Source organism: Centroberyx gerrardi, chromosome 22 (assembly GCF_048128805.1).
Source record: "Centroberyx gerrardi isolate f3 chromosome 22, fCenGer3.hap1.cur.20231027, whole genome shotgun sequence".
NCBI lineage: Eukaryota > Metazoa > Chordata > Actinopteri > Beryciformes > Berycidae > Centroberyx > Centroberyx gerrardi.
The window spans coordinates 519,247-541,868 of NC_136018.1; the positions used below are offsets into that span (position 1 = coordinate 519,247).

Here is a 22,622-nt window from a genome sequence, read left to right on the forward strand (position 1 = left end):
TTAAGCGACTTTGGTTCATGTTTCCTCTGTTTTGTTAACTAACATGGTGATAAATGACTACAGTAAGCAAACTATTGGCATTTAGTCCGTCAAAAATAGAAGTCTTGCGTATCTCCGGAGTTGCGGCTCCGATCCGGCTCTGCCAGCAGATCCACCGACCTGCTGCACACACGGCCAGAGCAGCAGGTTGCAGTGAAGTTAGCGGCTGCGTATCTGATCCGACCTTTCTGACCCAGACAGACGGAACAGAAACGCAGCCGGTGCAGCCCATCCCAGTCTTTGTGGTAGCCTCCTTTCGGCCAGTCAGCCTAAAGCTCAACATTTTTCTGATAAATGTTTGAACTGACACATTTAATGCTGGTAATGCTGCGGAAGTGTTTTATATGGTGTTGATTTGATATAAACACTAGGTTTATATGTAAAAAACCCAAAACAATTTGAGGCCGGTGCAGGGCTCTAAGTACTGTAAGTCTGAAACAATTTGAGGCCGGTGCAGGGCTCTAAGTACTGTAAGTCTGAAGAGGAAAGTACTGAGGTCTAATACCCCACCCCACCCCCCCCCCCAGCTGGCGGTGCTGCCCCTCATGGAGCCGGTGTTGGGGGTGGATCTCGGTCTGTTCCCCCCGTACGGCAGCTCCTCCCTGGGCAGAGACTCCAGACTGACCGGCTCCTTCGGCAACGCCTGTCTGGACGGAGTCACCGACTACTACTCACAACTCATATACAAGGTACTACTACTGCAGTACTACTGCACTACTGCAGTACTGCTACTCACAACTCATATACAAGGTACTACTGCTGCACCACTACTGCAGTGCTAGTACTACTACGACTTTGGCAACAGGGAAATTAAACTGAGCGCTGACTTCCTGAATCCACTTGGCTACAAAGTGAGTTCAGTGTTTTTTAAATGAACAGATTCACATTCTCCATCGTTTCAAACCGACTCTCTCTCTCTCTCTCTCTCTCTCTCTGTCTCTCTCTCTCTCTCTCTGTCTCTGTCTCTCTCTCTCTCTGTCTCTCTCTCTCTCTGTCTCTCTCTCTCTCTCTCTCTCTCTCTGTCTCTCTCTCTGTCTGTCTCTCTCTGTCTGTCTCTCTCTCTCTCTGTCTCTCTCTCTGTCTCTCTCTCTCTCTCTCTCTCCAGCAGAACAACCTCAGTAACCCCCCCACCCCCCCGGCCTCCCTGCCCCCCACCCCTCCGCCTGTCGCCAGGCAGAAACTGGTCAACGGCTTCGCTACGACCGAGGAGCTGAGCAGGAAGGAGCTGACCGAGCAGGATGGTAACAATACTACTGATAATACTACTACTACTGATACTACACCTTTACTGATACTACACCTTTACTGATACTACACCTACTACTGATACTACACCTTTACTGATACTACACCTTTACTGATACTACACCTACTACTGATACTACACCTTTACTGATACTACACCTACTACTGATACTACACCTTTACTGATACTACACCTACTACTGATACTACACCTTTACTGATACTACACCTACTACTGATACTACACCTTTACTGATACTACACCTACTACTGATAGTACACCTACTACTGATATTACACCTTTACTGATACTACACCTGCTACTGATACTACACCTACTACTGATACTACTGCTGCTGTACTGTAATGTGTAAATGTTTTGTTTTTTTTGTTTCAGTGAAAGCTGTGTCTGGTCTGAAGCAGAAAGGGGAGGAGCTTCTGGCTCTAAACCACGCCTCCAAGATGGTGGATGTCCCCGCCTCCCTGCCGACTCCGCCCCACAACAACCAGGAAGAGCTGAGGTAAACAGGACAGGACGCACCTGTTAACTGCTTGGTTTGGTTTGACTTTATATTATAAGTCTGCTTATTATCAGAGGATTGTATGTTTTGGTGTCTTCTTCCTCTTCCTGTTGAGGTAAATGTCCTTCTTCTTCTTCATGTGTTTCCAGGGTGCAGGACTCGTCGGAGCGGGACAGTCCGGACAGCTTCGTCCCGTCCTCGTCTCCGGAGAGCGTGGTGGACATGGAGGTCAGCAGGTACCCCGACCTGTCCTGCGTCAAGCTGGAGCCGCCCTCCCCCTGCCCCTCGCCTACAATACCCATCATGCCCTGCGCCTGGGGCAAAGGTGAGAGCTGAACAGTCGGGCCGCAAAACTGACCGCTTGGAGTCTTTGAGTTCCACCAAACAAGACGGTGAAAGTCTTTGAGAAGTGAATTTGATGTCGTGTGTGACTCTTTGTCCTGTGTGTGTGTGTGTGTGTGTGTGTGTGTGTGTGTGTGTGTGTGTCCGTCAAGGCTCTGCAGTGAAGCAGGAAGTGAAGGCAGAGCCAAACCAGCAGGGCCCACCCTCCTGTTCCAGTGCCGGTCTGGTTTCCATAGCAATAACTCTGACCCCAGTGGCTGCTCAGGTAAACAGCGCTCAGTCTGTTCTGTAGTCCTGTAGTTCTGTAGTCCTGTAGTTCTGTAGTCCTGTAGTTCAGTATTTCAGTAGTTCAGTAGTCCTGTAGTCCTGTAGTTCAGTAGTCCTGTAGTTCAGTATTTCAGTAGTTCAGTAGTTCAGTAGTCCTGTAGTTCTGTAGTTCAGTAGTCCTGTAGTTCTGTAGTTCAGTAGTTCAGTAGTTCAGTAGTCCTGTAGTCCTGTAGTTCAGTAGTCCTGTAGTTCTGTAGTTCAGTAGTTCAGTAGTTCAGTAGTCCTGTAGTCCTGTAGTCCTGTAGTTCAGTAGTCCAGTAGTTCAGTAGTACTGTAGTCCTGTAGTTCAGTAGTCCAGTAGTTCTGTAGTCCTGTAGTTCAGTAGTTCAGTAGTCCTGTAGTCCAGTAGTTCAGTAGTTCAGTAGTTCAGTAGTTCTGTAGTTCAGTAGTTCAGTAGTCCTGTAGTTCAGTAGTTCAGTAGTTCAGTAGTCCTGTAGTTCAGTAGTCCTGTAGTTCAGTAGTCCTGTAGTTCAGTAGTCCTGTAGTTCAGTAGTTCAGTAGTTCTGTAGTCCTGTAGTTCAGTAGTCCTGTAGTTCAGTAGTTCAGTAGTTCAGTAGTCCTGTAGTTCAGTAGTCCTGTAGTTCAGTAGTTCAGTAGTTCTGTAGTCCTGTAGTTCAGTAGTCCTGTAGTCCTGTAGTTCAGTAGTTCTGTAGTTCAGTAGTTCTGTAGTCCTGTAGTTCAGTAGTCCTGTAGTTCAGTAGTCCAGTAGTCCTGTAGTTCAGTAGTCCTGTAGTTCTGTAGTCCTGTAGTTCAGTAGTTCTGTAGTCCTGTAGTTCTGTAGTCCAGTAGTTCAGTAGTTCAGTAGTTCAGTATTTCAGTAGTTCAGTAGTTCAGTAGTCCTGTAGTCCTGTAGTTCAGTAGTCCAGTAGTTCAGTAGTCCTGTAGTTCAGTAGTTCAGTAGTCCTGTAGTCCAGTAGTTCAGTAGTTCAGTAGTTCAGTAGTTCAGTAGTTCAGTAGTCCTGTAGTTCAGTAGTTCAGTAGTCCTGTAGTTCAGTAGTTCAGTAGTTCAGTAGTCCTGTAGTTCAGTAGTCCTGTAGTTCAGTAGTCCTGTAGTTCAGTAGTCCTGTAGTTCAGTAGTTCTGTAGTCCTGTAGTTCAGTAGTCCTGTAGTTCAGTAGTTCAGTAGTTCAGTAGTCCTGTAGTTCAGTAGTCCTGTAGTTCAGTAGTTCAGTAGTTCTGTAGTCCTGTAGTTCAGTAGTCCTGTAGTTCAGTAGTTCTGTAGTTCAGTAGTTCAGTAGTTCTGTAGTCCTGTAGTTCAGTAGTCCTGTAGTTCAGTAGTCCAGTAGTCCTGTAGTTCAGTAGTCCTGTAGTTCTGTAGTCCTGTAGTTCAGTAGTTCTGTAGTCCTGTAGTTCTGTAGTCCAGTAGTTCAGTAGTTCAGTAGTTCAGTAGTTCTGTAGTCCTGTAGTTCAGTAGTTCTGTAGTTCTGTAGTCCTGTAGTTCAGTAGTTCAGTAGTCCTGTAGTCCAGTAGTTCTGTAGTTCAGTAGTTCAGTAGTCCTGTAGTTCAGTAGTTCTGTAGTCCTGTAGTCCTGTAGTTCAGTAGTTCAGTAGTCCTGTAGTCCAGTAGTTCAGTAGTTCAGTAGTTCAGTAGTTCAGTAGTCCTGTAGTTCAGTAGTTCAGTAGTTCAGTAGTCCTGTAGTTCAGTAGTCCTGTAGTTCAGTAGTCCTGTAGTTCAGTAGTCCTGTAGTTCAGTAGTTCAGTAGTTCTGTAGTCCTGTAGTTCAGTAGTCCTGTAGTTCAGTAGTTCAGTAGTTCAGTAGTCCTGTAGTTCAGTAGTCCTGTAGTTCAGTAGTTCAGTAGTTCTGTAGTCCTGTAGTTCAGTAGTCCTGTAGTCCTGTAGTTCAGTAGTTCTGTAGTTCAGTAGTTCAGTAGTTCTGTAGTCCTGTAGTTCAGTAGTCCTGTAGTTCAGTAGTCCAGTAGTCCTGTAGTTCAGTAGTCCTGTAGTTCTGTAGTCCTGTAGTTCAGTAGTTCTGTAGTCCTGTAGTTCTGTAGTCCAGTAGTTCAGTAGTTCAGTAGTTCAGTATTTCAGTAGTTCAGTAGTTCAGTAGTCCTGTAGTCCTGTAGTTCAGTAGTCCAGTAGTTCAGTAGTCCTGTAGTTCAGTAGTTCAGTAGTCCTGTAGTCCAGTAGTTCAGTAGTTCAGTAGTTCAGTAGTTCAGTAGTCCTGTAGTTCAGTAGTTCAGTAGTCCTGTAGTTCAGTAGTTCAGTAGTTCAGTAGTCCTGTAGTTCAGTAGTCCTGTAGTTCAGTAGTCCTGTAGTTCAGTAGTCCTGTAGTTCAGTAGTTCAGTAGTTCTGTAGTCCTGTAGTTCAGTAGTCCTGTAGTTCAGTAGTTCAGTAGTTCAGTAGTCCTGTAGTTCAGTAGTCCTGTAGTTCAGTAGTTCAGTAGTTCTGTAGTCCTGTAGTTCAGTAGTCCTGTAGTCCTGTAGTTCAGTAGTTCTGTAGTTCAGTAGTTCAGTAGTTCTGTAGTCCTGTAGTTCAGTAGTCCTGTAGTTCAGTAGTCCAGTAGTCCTGTAGTTCAGTAGTCCTGTAGTTCAGTAGTTCTGTAGTCCTGTAGTTCTGTAGTCCAGTAGTCCAGTAGTTCAGTAGTTCAGTAGTTCTGTAGTCCTGTAGTTCAGTAGTTCTGTAGTTCTGTAGTCCTGTAGTTCAGTAGTTCAGTAGTCCTGTAGTCCAGTAGTTCTGTAGTTCAGTAGTTCAGTAGTCCTGTAGTTCAGTAGTCCTGTAGTCCTGTAGTTCAGTAGTCCTGTAGTTCAGTAGTCCTGTAGTTCAGTAGTTCTGTAGTCCTGTAGTTCAGTAGTTCAGTAGTCCTGTAGTTCAGTAGTCCTGTAGTTCAGTAGTTCAGTAGTCCTGTAGTTCAGTAGTTCTGTAGTCCTGTAGTTCAGTAGTCCTGTAGTTCAGTAGTCCTGTAGTTCAGTAGTCCTGTAGTCCAGTAGTTCAGTAGTTCTGTCGTCTCATGCTGGCAGCGCTGTGTGTTTCCAGAACGTTCCAGGAGTGATGGCGGCGGTTGCAGAGCTGTTGCGTGTCCCCGTGCCGACCGGCTACCAGCTGATCCGCCCCCCCGCCGGGCCCGGACCCCTCTGCCCCCCCGCCGCCCCCTCCGGCCCGGAGCGCAGCTCGCTGGCCCTGCTGGCCGGAGTCCGGGTCCCGCTGCCTCAGGTAGGAGCCGAGCCGTGTGACATCATGTTTCAGCCCCTTTCAGCTCGCTCCACTCTGAACTGCCCAATGAAACGATATATTTAAAAAACAAAAGTGAATCGGACTGTAAATGATTTCCTTTAACTGTGTCCAACACCGATATTGACTGTGTGTGTGTGTGTGTGTGTGTGTGTGTGTGTGTGTGTGTGCAGGGTTCAGACTGCAGCAGACAGCCAGGCTCTCTGCCTCCTCAGACAGTCAGCAGGCACAACAAACCTCCTGGAGCCACCGGTCTGTACCAGCTACCTACCTGTCTGTCTGTCTCTCTCTCTCTCTCTCTCTCTCTCAGCCTGTCTTGCTCTCTCTCTCTCTGTCTCTTTCTCTCTCTCTCTCTCTCTCTCTCTCTCTCTCTCTCTCTCTCAGCCTGTCTTGCTCTCTCTCTCTCTCTCTGTCTGTCTCTCTTGGTCTCACTCTGTGTTTGTTCTCTATATTTTTGTCGTTACTCTGTTTTCCTCTTTATCTTCCCTTCTGTCTTTTAGTTTTCTGTTCCTTGTCTCTCTCGCTCTCTTGTCTCTCTCTCTCTTCGTTTTTTCTTCCTACTTGTTTTTTTTGTACTTGTTTCTCTCCATCTTTTATTTTCTATATTCTTTTGCCATTTTCTTCACCTTTTTTTTCTCTGTTTTGCTCCTGTATCCTTCCCTCTCTCTCCTTTCTCATCTCTCCTCTCCTGCATCGTTCCTCTCTCTCTCCTCCTCCTGGTGACTGACAGCTCTGTATTGTGTGTATTGTGTGTCCAGGTGTGAGGATGGACTCCCTCCAGCATGGCGGCCCTGCTGCTGCCCGGCCACAGTGCTGCAGCTACTGCAAGCTGCCGCTGGGAAACACAGTCCGCATCATCAAGGACCTGAAACAGGAAGGACAGTCCAGACAGACAGACAGACTGCTGTTCTGCAGCAACAACTGCTCTGTTCTCTACTGCAAGGTGAGAGAGAGAGAGAGAGAGAGAGAGAGACAGAGAGAGAGACAGAGAGAGAGAGAGAGAGAGAGAGAGAGAGAGAAATTCAGTTCCAAGCAGCTAGCTAACTAGCCAGCAAACACACTGATGTTAATGTGAACATGCTAACGCTAGCTGCTACTAGCTACGTTAGCTAGTGTGCTAATCAGATGTGTTAACAACAAGACAGTGATGTTAGCTGACCAGATACTATGGTTAGCTAGCTAACAAGCTGACATTATCTAAACACTAAATCAATCAGATGGATCAATCAGTTGTTCACATCAGAAGAAGCAAAAGAACAGGATGATGTTGTTACAACTGGGAAACGTTCATGTGTTTTACTCGTTGGAAAACCCACATCCAAAATTATTTGTTTATGAATTTAAAGTCAACCATAAACAAACTACTTAACGAACATAACCAATAATTTTGCCACCTGAGTTGACAGACTTCAGCAGTTTGTGACGCAGAGTGTGAGATCTAACAACAGAAATTCCCACGTCCTTCTGTTAATCGCCACTAGGAGGCGAAGTGAACCATTTTCCCAGTCAGCAGCTTGTATTCATGATAAATCCAACATGAGGTGAAGGTGGCATAAAGTTTGGATCTGAGGACCTCCAATAAGCTCATTATTTAATATAAATGTACCCCCCCCCCTTATCTCCCCCCCTCCTTATCTCTCCCCCTCTCTCTCTCTCTATCTCTCCCCCCCCCCCCCCCCCCAGCCTGTGGGTGAGGCAGCAGAGGTCAGTTCGTCTCTCAGCAGGTTGCAGCAGCAGCATCAGTACACCAACAACATGTCGTCCATCGCCGTCCACTGCCTGCCACAGACCCCGCCCTCCCCGGCCCCGCCCCCCTCCTCCTCCCCGCCCCTCGCCTTCCCTCCCGCCTCCGCCATCGCCATGGAGACCAAGCCCAGGACAGACTGCCTCAAGGTGTGTGTGTTTGGGGGGGGCGGGGGGGTCATAGAGGAGTGATTGGCTGATTACCTGGTTGATTGATTAGAATAAATCAGTTGACTAACAGCAGATGTTTAGAGAATCATTCATTGATTTAGTGATAGGTTGCTTTATTGATTGGCTGACTGGTGGATTGACAGGTGACGGTGAAGCTGAAGCCCCGCCCCCGCGCGGTCCCAGGAGGAGAGGACTCTTCATCATCCTCATCTCGCCACGGGAAGAGGATGAAGAGTTCCCGCTGGAGGCGCTGGAGCGTTAGCATCACACTGACCAGGTTAGCACTACTCTGACCAGGTTAGCATCACACTGACCAGGTTAGCATTACTGGACCAGGTTAGCATCACACTGACCAGGTTAGCATTACTGGACCAGGTTAGCATCACACTGACCAGGTTAGCATTACTGGACCAGGTTAGCATCACACTGACCAGGTTAGCATTACTGGACCAGGTTAGCATCACACTGACCAGGTTAGCATTACTGGACCAGGTTAGCATCACACTGACCAGGTTAGCATCACATGACCAGGTTAGCATCACACGGACCAGGTTAGCCTATGTTAGCCTGTTAGCATCACATTGACCAGGTTAGCATTACTGGACCAGGTTAGTATCACACTGACCAGGTTGCGCTGGCCTGTTAGCATGTATCTGCATGTCTGTCTGAGCTCACTCTCCCTCCTTACCCAGGGGGCCGAGCGTTTCCAACGAGGCGGTTTCCATGCCGACGGAGGAGGAAGTGGACGTGCTGTTGAAGAAGCTGGGGGCGTGTCTTCGTCCAGAGCCGCTACCCAAGGACCAACGGAGATGCTGCTTCTGTCACCAGCAGGGAGACGGACAGACGGACGGACCAGCCAGGCTGCTGAACCTGGACCTGGACCTGTGGGTGAGTCTGCTGGGCTCTACTGGGCTCTACTGGGCTCTACTGGGCTCTATTGGGCTCCACTCTACTATTCTACTCTCCACAGCTGGAGTTGGACCAGTCACAGATGTCACTGATTTAATATTTGTAACAATAGTAGTAATAATAACAAAACACTCACATCAAGAGAAGAAGAGTTGATTCAAGTGAGATTAACATTATTGTTCTCTCTGCCTGTCTCTCTCTCTCTGCCTGTCTCTCTCTCAGGTCCATCTGAACTGTGCTCTGTGGTCCAGTGAGGTATATGAGACTCAGGCCGGCGCTCTCATCAATGTTGAGTTGGCGTTGCGTCGAGGTTTGACGCTACGCTGCGCTCACTGCCAGCAGACCGGAGCTACGAGCGGCTGCAACCGCCTGCGCTGCACCAACACCTACCACTTCACCTGCGCCCTGCAGGCCCGCTGCACCTTCTTTAAGGTAAACACCCCACAGCCCGCTGCACCTTCTTTAAGGTAAACACCCCGCAGCCCGCTGCACCTTCTTTAAGGTAAACACCCCGCAGCCCGCTGCACCTTCTTTAAGGTAAACACCCCGCAGCCCGCTGCACCTTCTTTAAGGTAAACACCCCGCAGCCCGCTGCACCTTCTTTAAGGTAAACACCCCGCAGCCCGCTGCACCTTCTTTAAGGTAAACACCCCGCAGCCCGCTGCACCTTCTTTAAGGTAAACACCGCTGCACCTTCTTTAAGGTAAACACCCCGCAGCGTGCTGTAAACACGGGGTTCACACACTCCTGGAAAACCTGGAAAAGTCATGGAATTGTAAAATAGTATTTCCAGGTCTGGAGAAGTTGTGAAAAATGGTAAAAGGGAGAAAAGTTATTTTCAATTTTATTTGCAAAGTTATTGAATCGCTTTACAGGCCAACTGCTCCTTCTTTCTGGTAAAATACACACAGATATATAAACACACACACATGCATATAAATGCATACACTAGTAGTATATACTCTCACACATTCTTCAAAGGAGGTTACACACACTCAGACATTCACATGTAAAGACACACACCTTCCAGGCTGCACACACACACACACACACACACACACCCAGGTTAAGGTGAACCTGTGTTTTCTCCTCAGGATAAGACGATGCTGTGTCACCTCCACAAGCCCAGGACGGTCGCTGCCGGCTCCGCCTCGCCCTCCCCCTCCCCCTCCCCGTCCCCCTCCTCGGCTCCGCCCCCTGACCTGGCGGCGCCGTCCTGCGACCCGTACGACTCGGAGCTGCGCTGCTTCTCGGTGTTCCGGCGGGTGTTCGTGCAGCGGGACGAGGCGCGGCAGATCGCCGGCGTGGTGCAGCGCGGCGAGCGGCAGCACACCTTCAGGGTTGGCGGCCTGCTGTTCCGCACCGTCGGCAGGCTCCTCCCACACCAGATGGACGCCTTCCACAACCAGGCCGCCATCTTCCCCGTCGGTTACCATGCCAACCGCATCTACTGGAGCATGCGCCATAGCAACCGGTACGCCCAGAGAGAGACGGAGACAGACAGTCAGAGAGAGACAAAGAAAGAGAGAGAGTGAGACAGAGGGAGAGTAAGACAGAGAGAGAGAGAGAGAGAGACAAAGAAAGACAACAGAACTCCACCTCCCATAATGCTTTGCTTCTATAACTCGGTAGTCATTTCTCTGACAGTAGACGCTTCAGGTCAGAGGTCACAGCACCCTGACTGCAGTCTGTCCAGACTGTTCCTGTGATGATGGAGGGAGGTGAAGGGAAACAGATATTTATAGAATATTTAGACAGTATTCTTCTTCTCCTCCTCCTGCAGCCGCTGTAAGTACATGTGCTCCATAGAGGAGCAGGAGGGCCGGCCTGCGTTCAGAGTGAAGGTGGTGGAGAAGGGCCACGACGACCTCATACTGACCGGACCCTCGCCTAAAGGTACCTGACCTCTGACCCCTGACCCCTGATGCCTGACCCAACATGCTCCTCTTCTTCTTTCACGTTTGACACATTATTTACAAAACAGGAACCTGACTGTTTAGTCCATTTTATTAGCCGACTGGATGTTGAAAACAGGAGTCCAGGTGAAGGTCGAGACTAACTCTACCCCCCCCCCCCCCTCCAGCTGTATGGGATCAGATACTGGAACCAGTATCAGCGTTGCGAACCTCCAGTGGGATTCTGAAACTCTTCCCAGTTTACCTAAAAGGAGAAGATCTGTTCGGTCTGACAACCTCTGCTGTTACCAGGATCATCGAGTCTGTACGTACACACACACACACACACACACACACACACACACACACACACACACACACACACCGGTCCATCTGAGTGATTTGGTGTTTAGATAATGTCAGCTTGTTAGCTAGCTAACCATAGTATCTGGTCAGCTTTTTTGAGTTGTAAACTGTATTTAGTGCTATGTAGTGATGAACACAACACCTGAATTACTCTTTAACAAAGTCAAGTTTATTTGTGTAGCCTTAATCACAGTCACAGTATGAAGACAAGGACAATCTCCCACAAAATCCTCATTGGGGAAAAGAAATAAACCTTGGTCAGAGTTTGTTCAGGTTAACTGAGCTGACTCTTCTCAAGCTACAACTCAGAGTGTTTTGGAGTAGAGACTAGGGCTAAAGACAAGACAGTTTACTGTGTCACAGTAACCAAATCCACCTTATCACACTATTCACTTTTACTGAGAACGTTACTGAATGGATCTACAGCCACACCACAACAAGCTGACTCAGCTGCTCTCTGCTTCTAGCTGCTTGATACAGATTTACACTTTATTAACTAACACACAGTTCTACAGATTTACACTTTATTAACTAACACACAGTTCTACAGATTTACACTTTATTAACTAACACACAGTTCTACAGATTTACACTTTATTAACTAACACACAGTTCTACATGTTCCTCTATGGAGACAGGCTGCTGGTTGGACATTAAACTGTAAAACCTCTGACATTAAAACATGTGCTTGCTTCACAAAATGAATCACTACTTTCTCTCTCCCTCTCTGTGTGTCTCTCCCTCTCTCTCTGTCTCTCTCTCTCTCTCTCTCTCTCTCTCTCTGTAGTTACCAGGTGTGGAGTCTTGTGAGCGCTACACCTTCCGGTTTGGCAGGAATCCTCTGATGGAGTGGCCGCTGGCCTTCAACCCGTCCGGCTCGGCTCGCTCCGAGCCCAAAGCCTGCCAGACCAAGAGGTGAAGCTCCTCCTGCTCACCGGCTGAACACATTCAGCATCACACCGAACACTCTGTCAAACTGACTTGAGAGAGAGAATGTCTGCTTCATTACAGAGAGAGAGAGAGAGGGAGAGGGAGAGAGAGACACAGAGAGAGAGAGAGAGAGAGAGAGAGGGAGAGAGAGAGAGAGGGAGAGAGAGAGAGAACGGGTCGGATTCAAAGCCGTATCGCTGACATTAGGACTGAGTCTTTATGGTTCTCACTCTGCCGGCTGAGCTCCAGGCTTTATTCCAACATGAAGTCACTGATTAGAAATCAACTAAATGGGATTTCTGGACTGAAGTGATTTAGATGTGAAGCAGCTTCTTTGTCCAATCAGAATTGAGTTTTCAACAAAGCAGTGTAATATATTCTACATTATTTACTATATTTCACTAATACTGTTCTACAGTATCTATTATACTACACTACATACCATATTTTATAAAATTATACTATGCTATACTTTGTACCATATAGTATATTCTATACAATACTACATGAAATGAAGATAACTCTATACTATAATAATACTATATTAATACTATAGTATGCTACACTATATTATTCTACACTACATCATGCTCTTCTGTGTTAAAGTTTCTCTGTTTATCATTTTAACATGAATAAATCATCATTACATTAACTTAGAGACATTAGCATAATGACAGTAAACAGCCTCTACTCTGCAGTGTTTCTCCACCTGGTGCATTTGGAGGGAAATCTGCTGGATCGCTTTACGGCACAAAACAGGAAGTGTTTTTACTTGACAGACTTATTCAGTCATTTTGTGTATTTCTTACCATTGTTATGCAGACGTCACCCAGCTGTACCTCTCCTTCAAACCAGATCAGTTGGATCAGATAACTGTTTTACAGGATTGTTTGGACTGGATGGCAACCGATTTCCAATATAGCACCTGAGGTTCAGCAGTGTGTTGGCCCCTTGTGGACCAGGTCTTGTTTCTACCAGCTGAGGAACTTTGCTAAATTAAGGCGGTTTGTGCCTCAGCCGCAACTTGAAATGATTATTCATGCATTTGGATTATAGTAATGCGTTTTTCACAGGCCTTAACAAGTCTGCTCTTGACCGACTTCAGTTAGTCCAGAACGCCGCTGCCGGACTTCTCAGCAGATCCGGTCTGCTCAGGCTCATATCATACCTGGCCTCCCTCCACTGGCTACCTATTAAATTTAGGATTGATTTCAAAATCCTGCTGATAACGTACAAGGCATGGCACGCCCCGGCTCCGGCCCGCATCACTGACTGTCCCCGCACCTGCCCGGTCGGTCCCTCGGGTCCTGGACCAGGGGCTGCTGGTGATTCCTGGGTCCAGACTCGAGACGAAGGGCGATCCTGCTTTCACTGTCGCTCCTCGGCTTCCTCCTGACATCAGATCTGCCAATACTGTGGAGAGTTTGAAGCAGCAACTCAAACCAGTTTATACAGACAGGCCTTTTCTAATGTGTGTTGTTGACTATATCGTCACTGTATCTTTTTAATGTTTTTAACTTGTGAAGCACTTTGTGACGCTACACAAATAAAGTTTTACTTATAATCTCTTGTAACTGACCGTGTCTCACCGGGTCTCCCCCACACACACAGGAACTACCTGCTGACCAGCATCGCCCCGCGGTGTCAGGGTGCGGTCGGACCGATCGTGGGCCTCGTTCCCGGCGTCCTCGCCCTGTCGCCGGGCGAGTCGATGGCCGGCGCTCAGCAGGGACGACACTCCAAGTCGTCTCAGTACCGACGCATGAAGGCCGAGTGGAAGAGCAACGTGTACCTGGCCCGCTCCCGCATCCAGGTCACACACACACACACACACATACCTCACACAACACACACATACGCTTTCAACTCAAAACTCAGATCTGATCGTTGTTGCAGAATGAAAACACATCTGCTGCTTGAAGTTGAAGGTCAATAACCTGTGTGTGTGTGTGTGTGTGTGTGTGTGCGTGTGTGTGTGTGTGTGTGCAGGGTCTGGGTCTGTATGCAGCCAGAGACATCGAGAAATGCACCATGGTCATTGAGTACATCGGCACCATCATCAGGAGCGAAGTGGCCAATCGCAAGGAGAGGCTGTACGAAGCCCAGGTAACACACACACACACACACACACACAAACACACACACACACATAATATCCAGATCCAGATGAAAACACCAAGCTTGTTATTGTAAACTGAGACAGTTAGCTGTTAAAAACATTGTAAATAAAACTAAAATGAGACAAACTGAAGTAACGCTGTCTTGTCGACTTGTAAAACTAAAGTGAAGGTTTTCAGTTTTTGTCTTTTGTTTACATGCAGGGTAAAAGTGAATTTTAGGTGGAGAATTTGTTTTTACTGAACGCTAACTGAAAAATTCATGTAATTAATGGTGTGTGTGTGTAGAACCGTGGAGTGTACATGTTCCGTATCGACAATGACTACGTGATCGACGCCACCATCACTGGAGGACCTGCCAGGTGAGACTGGTTTAAACTGGTTAGACTGGTTTAAACTGGTTAGACTGCTGTTTTTATCCCAGATGAGAAACATGATCTTGAGTTTGTTGGTTAAAGTAAAGTAAATCAGTCAGTAAAGTAAATCAGTAAAGTGAATGATGTGGTTTGATTGACAGGTACATCAACCACTCCTGCGCTCCGAACTGCCTGACGGAGGTGGTGACGGTGGAGAAGGAGAACAAGATCATCATCAGCTCCTGCAGACGCATCCAGAGAGGAGAGGAGGTAGGTGATCAATAACCGACCAATCAGTCAATCAATCAATCAGTCGTCCAGAGAGGAGAGGAGGTAGGTGATCAATAACCGACCAATCGGTCAATCAATCAGTCAGTCAGTCATCCAGAGAGGAGAGGAGGTAGGTGATCAATAACCAACCAATCAGTCGAGCCTATCCATCACTAGCTGCGGTTACATGAGTCGTATTATTTCATTCTGATTGAAGTGTTTATATGACGCAGAATAAAAGGATCACATGGAGAGTTTTCCTGCTCCAGTCTGGAATCAGAATAAAAGTTCCTGTTGTGTGGAAAATAATGAATCCAGCTCTCTGACACGGTTTACGTTTCTGAATCATGGAGCTGAGTCTGGAGCTTTAGGCCCCTGCTAAACGTTAGCCTAGCTAACATTCGCTATTAAACATCAGGATGCCGGCACTTGGTCCCGCCCCTGCTTCATCCTCATTGGTTGGTAGAACTCTGAAGTGACATTGACGAGCGGTGCGCTTCAGAAAAGTTGAACTAGTTTCAACTGGAGAACAGATCCAGAACAGGTCCAGAACAGGTCCAGAACAGGTCCAGAACAGGTCCAGAACAGGTCCAGCGCTCACAGTGCTCGGCGCTTGTTTTCCATTGGAATTAATGACAGAAGTTCCTTCACAGGTCTGTGGACACACGGCCTTACTGTTCTTTCTGATGAAGCGACAGTTTTATCAGAACATACCACTCCAAAAGTGTCAGAAAAAGACCTTTTGTTTTGTTTTGCACACAATGATTGGGTTCGCTTGTATTTGTCACTGGCGTACGCCGAAACCGGCCCAGGTGGGCGGAGTCAGCACTTGATATAAAAACGGGCTGCGTCACCCCGAGCGCCCCGGGGGTCGTAACGAGCACAGCCGTTCAAATCCTCCCGGAAATAAGTCAACACCACTTACAGATGTCAGATCGTGATCGTGAGCAGAAAGAGTTCAGATGTTCCAACCAGAGATCAGGATGAACGTTTACATGACAACATTTTATTATGAAAGGTTTATACCACTCAAACAGAGAGAACGGGCCGGTTTGTTCTGATTGAGGAAGTTACATGAAACATTTTTATTCTGACTGTGCTACTATTCTGATTACTAGTGGAATAAAAGACTCCATGTAAACGCAGCTGCTGATTCACCGACACAGTTTCTCAGCCCAAACGATTGCTGCTGTGGTCGGTCAAAGATTTTGATAACTGACAACAACAACAACCAAAGCAGAAACGCCTCGGAACAACAACAATCATGGCGCCGCTCACTTCCCGGCTTTTAATCAGCTGATCGTTCCTGTTTTAATTCATCGATGCCGTTCAGTTTTTTAAGGACTGATGAAATCTCTAAATCTAGCTCGCTGTCATCCTGTTCCTCTCCCACATCCTCCGTGCAGTCAGGCTAGCTGGACAGCATCTGTCTGAAATATCTGCCGGTGGACAGGCTGACCGGCCCATATGAATCACATGCAGATTCATAATGGTGGAATGAAGCGAGCAAGTAAACTCGTTAAACTAGTAAACAGATTAAACTAGTAAACTGATTAAACTAGTAAACTTGTTAATTTAGTAAACTTGTCAATTTAGTAAACTTGTTAATTTAGTAAACTTGGTAAATGAGTAAACTTGTTAAACTAGTAAACTTGTTAATTTAGTAAACTTGTCAATTTAGTTAACTTGTTAATTTAGTAAACTTGGTAAATGAGTAAACTTGTTAATTTAGTAAACTTGTCAATTTAGTAAACTTGTTAATTTAGTAAACTTGGTAAATGAGTAAACTTGTTAAACTAGTAAACTTGTTAATTTAGTAAACTTGGTAAATGAGTAAACTTGTTAATTTAGTAAACTTGTTAATTTAGTAAACTTGGTAAATGAGTAAACTTGTTAAACTAGTAAACTTGTTAATTTAGTAAACTTGGTAAATGAGTAAACTTGTTAATTTAGTAAACTTGTTAATTTAGTAAACTTGGTAAATGAGTAAACTTGTTAAACTAGTAAACTTGTTAATTTAGTAAACTTGTTAATTTAGTAAACTTGGTAAATGAGTAAACTTGTTAAACTAGTAAACTTGTTAATTTAGTAAACTTGTTAATTTAGTAAACTTGTTAAACTAGTAAACTTGTTAATTTAGTAAACTTGTTAATTTAGTAAACTTGGTAAATGAGTAAACTTGTTAATTTAGTAAACTTGTTAATTTAGTAAACTTGGTAAATGAGTAAACTTGTTAAACTAGTAAACTTGTTAATTTAGTAAACTTGTTAAACTAGTAAACTTGTTAATTTAGTAAACTTGTTAATTTAGTAAACTTGGTAAATGAGTAAACTTGTTAAACTAGTAAACTTGTTAATTTAGTAAACTTGTCAATTTAGTAAACTTGTTAATTTAGTAAACTTGGTAAATGAGTAAACTTGTTAATTTAGTAAACTTGTTAATTTAGTAAACTTGGTAAATGAGTAAACTTGTTAATTTAGTAAACTTGTTAATTTAGTAAACTTGGTAAATGAGTAAACTTGTTAAACTAGTAAACTTGTTAATTTAGTAAACTTGTTAATTTAGTAAACTTGGTAAATGAGTAAACTTGTTAAACTAGTAAACTTGTTAATTTAGTAAACTTGTTAATTTAGTAAACTTGGTAAATGAGTAAACTTGTTAAACTAGTAAACTTGTTAATTTAGTAAACTTGTCAATTTAGTAAACTTGTTAATTTAGTAAACTTGGTAAATGAGTAAACTTGTTAATTTAGTAAACTTGTTAATTTAGTAAACTTGGTAAATGAGTAAACTTGTTAAACTAGTAAACTTGTTAATTTAGTAAACTTGTTAAACTAGTAAACTTGCTAATTTAGTAAACTTGGTAAATGAGTAAACTTGTTAAACTAGTAAACTTGTTAATTTAGTAAACTTGTCAATTTAGTACACTTGTTAATTTAGTAAACTTGTTAATTTAGTAAACTTGGTAAATGAGTAAACTTGTTAATTTAGTAAACTTGGTAAATGAGTAAACTTGTTAATTTAGTAAACTTGGTAAATGAGTAAACTTGTTAAACTAGTAAACTTGTTAATTTAGTAAACTTGTTAATTTAGTAAACTTGGTAAATGAGTAAACTTGTTAAACTAGTAAACTTGTTAATTTAGTAAACTTGTTAATTTAGTAAACTTGGTAAATGAGTAAACTTGTTAAACTAGTAAACTTGTTAATTTAGTAAACTTGTTAATTTAGTAAACTTGGTAAATGAGTAAACTTGTTAAACTAGTAAACTTGTTAATTTAGTAAACTTGTTAATTTAGTAAACTTGTTAAACTAGTAAACTTGTTAATTTAGTAAACTTGGTAAATGAGTAAACTTGTTAAACTAGTAAACTTGTTAATTTAGTAAACTTGTAAAACTAGTAAACTTGTTAATTTAGTAAACTTGTTAAACTAGTAAACTTGTTAAACTAGTAAACTTGTTAATTTAGTAAACTTGGTAAATGAGTAAACTTGTTAAACTAGTAAACTTGTTAATTTAGTAAACTTGTTAAACTAGTAAACTTGTTAAACTAGTAAACTTGTTAAACTAGTAAACTTGTTAATTTAGTAAACTTGTTAAACTAGTAAACTTGTTAAACTAGTAAACTTGTTAATTTAGTAAACTTGGTAAATGAGTAAACTTGTTAAACTAGTAAACTTGTTAATTTAGTAAACTTGTTAAACTAGTAAACTTGTTAAACTAGTAAACTTGTTAATTTAGTAAACTTGTTAAACTAGTAAACGTGTTAAACTAGTAAACTTGTTAATTTAGTAAACTTGGTAAATGAGTAAACTTGTTAAACTAGTAAACTTGTTAAACTAGTAAACTTGTTAATTTAGTAAACTTGGTAAATGAGTAAACTTGTTAAACTAGTAAACTTGTTAATTTAGTAAACTTGTTAAACTAGTAAACTTGTTAAACTAGTAAACTTGTTAATTTAGTAAACTTGGTAAATGAGTAAACTTGTTAAACTAGTAAACTTGTTAATTTAGTAAACTTGTTAAACTAGTAAACTTGTTAAACTAGTAAACTTGTTAATTTAGTAAACTTGGTAAATGAGTAAACTTGTTAAACTAGTAAACTTGTTAAACTAGTAAACTTGTTAATTTAGTAAACTTGGTAAATGAGTAAACTTGTTAAACTAGTAAACTTGTTAAACTAGTAAACTTGTTAATTTAGTAAACTTGGTAAATGAGTAAACTGGTTAAACTAGTAAACTTGTTAATTTAGTAAACTTGGTAAATGAGTAAACTTGTTAAACTAGTAAACTTGTTAATTTAGTAAACTTGTTAAACTAGTAAACTTGTTAAACTAGTAAACTTGTTAATTTAGTAAACTTGGTAAATGAGTAAACTTGTTAAACTAGTAAACTTGTTAATTTAGTAAACTTGGTAAATGAGTTAACTTGTTAAACTAGTAAACTTGTTAATTTAGTAAACTTGGTAAATGAGTAAACTTGTTAAACTAGTAAACTTGTTAATTTAGTAAACTTGGTAAATGAGTAAACTTGTTAAACTAGTAAACTTGTTAATTTAGTAAACTTGGTAAATGAGTAAACTTGTTAAACTAGTAAACTTGTTAAACTAGTAAACTTGGTAAATGAGTAAACTTGTTAAACTAGTAAACTTGTTAAACTAGTAAACTTGTTAAACTAGTAAACTTGTTAATTTAGTAAACTTGGTAAATGAGTAAACTTGTTAAACTAGTAAACTTGTTAATTTAGTAAACTTGGTAAATGAGTAAACTTGTTAAACTAGTAAACTTGTTAAACTAGTAAACTTGGTAAATGAGTAAACTTGTTAAACTAGTAAACTTGTTAAACTAGTAAACTTGTTAAACTAGTAAACTTGTTAATTTAGTAAACTTGGTAAATGAGTAAACTTGTTGAACTAGTAAACTTGTTAATTTAGTAAACTTGTTAATTTAGTAAACTTGGTAAATGAGTAAACTTGTTAAACTAGTAAACTTGTTAAACTAGTAAACTTGTTAATTTAGTAAACTTGGTAAATGAGTAAACTGGTTAAACTAGTAAACTTGTTAATTTAGTAAACTTGGTAAATGAGTAAACTTGTTAAACTAGTAAACTTGTTAATTTAGTAAACTTGTTAAACTAGTAAACTTGTTAAACTAGTAAACTTGTTAATTTAGTAAACTTGGTAAATGAGTAAACTTGTTAAACTAGTAAACTTGTTAAACTAGTAAACTTGTTAATTTAGTAAACTTGGTAAATGAGTAAACTTGTTAAACTAGTAAACTTGTTAAACTAGTAAACTTGTTAAACTAGTAAACTTGTTAATTTAGTAAACTTGGTAAATGAGTAAACTTGTTAAACTAGTGAACTTGTTAATTTAGTAAACTTGTTAATTTAGTAAACTTGTTAAACTAGTAAACTTGTTAAACTAGTAAACTTGTTAATTTAGTAAACTTGGTAAATGAGTAAACTTGTTAAACTAGTAAACTTGTTAATTTAGTAAACTTGTTAAACTAGTAAACTTGTTAAACTAGTAAACTTGTTAATTTAGTAAACTTGTTAAACTAGTAAACGTGTTAAACTAGTAAACTTGTTAATTTAGTAAACTTGGTAAATGAGTAAACTTGTTAAACTAGTAAACTTGTTAAACTAGTAAACTTGTTAATTTAGTAAACTTGGTAAATGAGTAAACTTGTTAAACTAGTAAACTTGTTAATTTAGTAAACTTGTTAAACTAGTAAACTTGTTAAACTAGTAAACTTGTTAATTTAGTAAACTTGGTAAATGAGTAAACTTGTTAAACTAGTAAACTTGTTAATTTAGTAAACTTGGTAAATGAGTAAACTTGTTAAACTAGTAAACTTGTTAAACTAGTAAACTTGTTAATTTAGTAAACTTGGTAAATGAGTAAACTTGTTAAACTAGTAAACTTGTTAATTTAGTAAACTTGTTAAACTAGTAAACTTGTTAATTTAGTAAACTTGGTAAATGAGTAAACTTGTTAAACTAGTAAACTTGTTAAACTAGTAAACTTGTTAATTTAGTAAACTTGGTAAATGAGTAAACTGGTTAAACTAGTAAACTTGTTAATTTAGTAAACTTGGTAAATGAGTAAACTTGTTAAACTAGTAAACTTGTTAATTTAGTAAACTTGTTAAACTAGTAAACTTGTTAAACTAGTAAACTTGTTAATTTAGTAAACTTGGTAAATGAGTAAACTTGTTAAACTAGTAAACTTGTTAATTTAGTAAACTTGGTAAATGAGTAAACTTGTTAAACTAGTAAACTTGTTAAACTAGTAAACTTGTTAATTTAGTAAACTTGGTAAATGAGTAAACTTGTTAAACTAGTAAACTTGTTAATTTAGTAAACTTGGTAAATGAGTAAACTTGTTAAACTAGTAAACTTGTTAATTTAGTAAACTTGGTAAATGAGTAAACTTGTTAAACTAGTAAACTTGTTAAACTAGTAAACTTGGTAAATGAGTAAACTTGTTAAACTAGTAAACTTGTTAAACTAGTAAACTTGTTAATTTAGTAAACTTGGTAAATGAGTAAACTTGTTAAACTAGTAAACTTGTTAATTTAGTAAACTTGTTAAACTAGTAAACTTGGTAAATGAGTAAACTTGTTAAACTAGTAAACTGGTTAAACTAGTAAACTTGTTAATTTAGTAAACTTGGTAAATGAGTAAACTTGTTAAACTAGTAAACTTGTTAATTTAGTAAACTTGTTAAACTAGTAAACTTGTTAAACTAGTAAACTTGTTAATTTAGTAAACTTGGTAAATGAGTAAACTTGTTAAACTAGTAAACTTGTTAAACTAGTAAACTTGGTAAATGAGTAAACTTGTTAAACTAGTAAACTTGTTAATTTAGTAAACTTGTTAAACTAGTAAACTTGTTAATTTAGTAAACTTGTTAAACGAGTAAACTTGTTAAACTAGTAAACTTGTTAAACTAGTAAACTTGTTAATTTAGTAAACTTGTTAAACTAGTAAACTTGTTAAACTAGTAAACTTGTTAATTTAGTAAACTTGGTAAATGAGTAAACTTGTTAAACTAGTAAACTTGTTAAACTAGTAAACTTGTTAATTTAGTAAACTTGGTAAATGAGTAAACTTGTTAAACTAGTAAACTTGTTAATTTAGTAAACTTGGTAAATGAGTAAACTTGTTAAACTAGTGAACTTGTTAATTTAGTAAACTTGTTAATTTAGTAAACTTGGTAAATGAGTAAACTTGGTAAACTAGTAAACTTGTTAATTTAGTAAACTTGGTAAACTAGTAAACTTGTTAAACTAGTAAACTTGTTAATTTAGTAAACTTGTTAATTTAGTAAACTTGGTAAATGAGTAAACTGGTTAAACTAGTAAACTGGTTAAACTAGTAAACTTGTTAATTTAGTAAACTTGTTAAACTAGTAAACTTGTTAATTTAGTAAACTTGTTAAACTAGTAAACTTGTTAATTTAGTAAACTGGTTAAACTAGTAAACTTGTTAATTTAGTAAACTTGTTAAACTAGTAAACTTGTTAATTTAGTAAACTGGTTAAACTAGTAAACTTGTTAATTTAGTAAACTGGTTAAACTAGTAAACTTGTTAATTTAGTAAACTGGTTAAACTAGTAAACTTGTTAATTTAGTAAACTTGTTAAACTAGTAAACTTGTTAATTTAGTAAACGTAAACTTGCCTGCAACCAGTCAAGTAAACATTAATTGTATTACAGTGTTGCTAATGTCTCTCTCTCTCTCTCTCTCTCTCTCTCTCTCTCTCTCAGCTGTCTTATGACTATAAGTTTGACCTGGAGGACGATCAACATAAAATCCCGTGTCACTGTGGAGCGCTCAACTGCCGCAAATGGATGAATTGAGACACACACACACACACACACACACACACACACGCACACACTGGCAGCTCTCTTTCTTCTTCTTGGTGCTGAGCTGGATGTCGATCGCCCGCTGTGCCACAGGAGACTGGAGGAGATTGAATATTGATGATGATAATAATAAAACTGATCATTAGAATATTGATAATAATGATAATCGTGTGGGGGGGGGCAGGGTGTCTGTCAATAATAAAGTTTATTTACTGGGGAGGGGCGGGGTTTAAACCAGAGTGGGTGGGGTTAAAACGAGAGTGGGCGGGGACAGAAATGAACTGGATAGCGATATTGGGAGGCGGGGCTAAATCTCAGCTGGTGATTGACAGGTGGGGGGGTGGGGTCAAAGCGAG

General features: G+C 40.7%; 1 protein-coding gene across 1 annotated transcript in view; it reads left to right on the top strand.

Moving 5' to 3' along the window:
* The window catches only part of LOC139927521 (histone-lysine N-methyltransferase 2C-like), a 107,323-nt gene extending 84,935 nt beyond the window's left edge, over nt 1-22,388 (top strand). Inside the window, exons 63-83 of the mRNA XM_078291511.1 lie at nt 567-728; nt 1,145-1,280; nt 1,682-1,805; nt 1,955-2,130; nt 2,300-2,412; nt 5,446-5,622; nt 5,814-5,892; nt 6,399-6,583; nt 7,324-7,533; nt 7,698-7,831; nt 8,247-8,442; nt 8,686-8,895; nt 9,558-9,937; nt 10,247-10,359; nt 10,547-10,683; nt 11,512-11,639; nt 13,266-13,467; nt 13,644-13,760; nt 14,060-14,133; nt 14,289-14,397; nt 22,165-22,388. Coding sequence (XP_078147637.1) covers nt 567-728; nt 1,145-1,280; nt 1,682-1,805; nt 1,955-2,130; nt 2,300-2,412; nt 5,446-5,622; nt 5,814-5,892; nt 6,399-6,583; nt 7,324-7,533; nt 7,698-7,831; nt 8,247-8,442; nt 8,686-8,895; nt 9,558-9,937; nt 10,247-10,359; nt 10,547-10,683; nt 11,512-11,639; nt 13,266-13,467; nt 13,644-13,760; nt 14,060-14,133; nt 14,289-14,397; nt 22,165-22,257 — 3,255 coding nt within the window. The 3' untranslated portion in view covers nt 22,258-22,388. The remainder of the gene's footprint in view (nt 1-566; nt 729-1,144; nt 1,281-1,681; nt 1,806-1,954; nt 2,131-2,299; nt 2,413-5,445; nt 5,623-5,813; nt 5,893-6,398; nt 6,584-7,323; nt 7,534-7,697; nt 7,832-8,246; nt 8,443-8,685; nt 8,896-9,557; nt 9,938-10,246; nt 10,360-10,546; nt 10,684-11,511; nt 11,640-13,265; nt 13,468-13,643; nt 13,761-14,059; nt 14,134-14,288; nt 14,398-22,164) is intronic.
* Nucleotides 22,389-22,622: the final 234 nt, after the last annotated feature.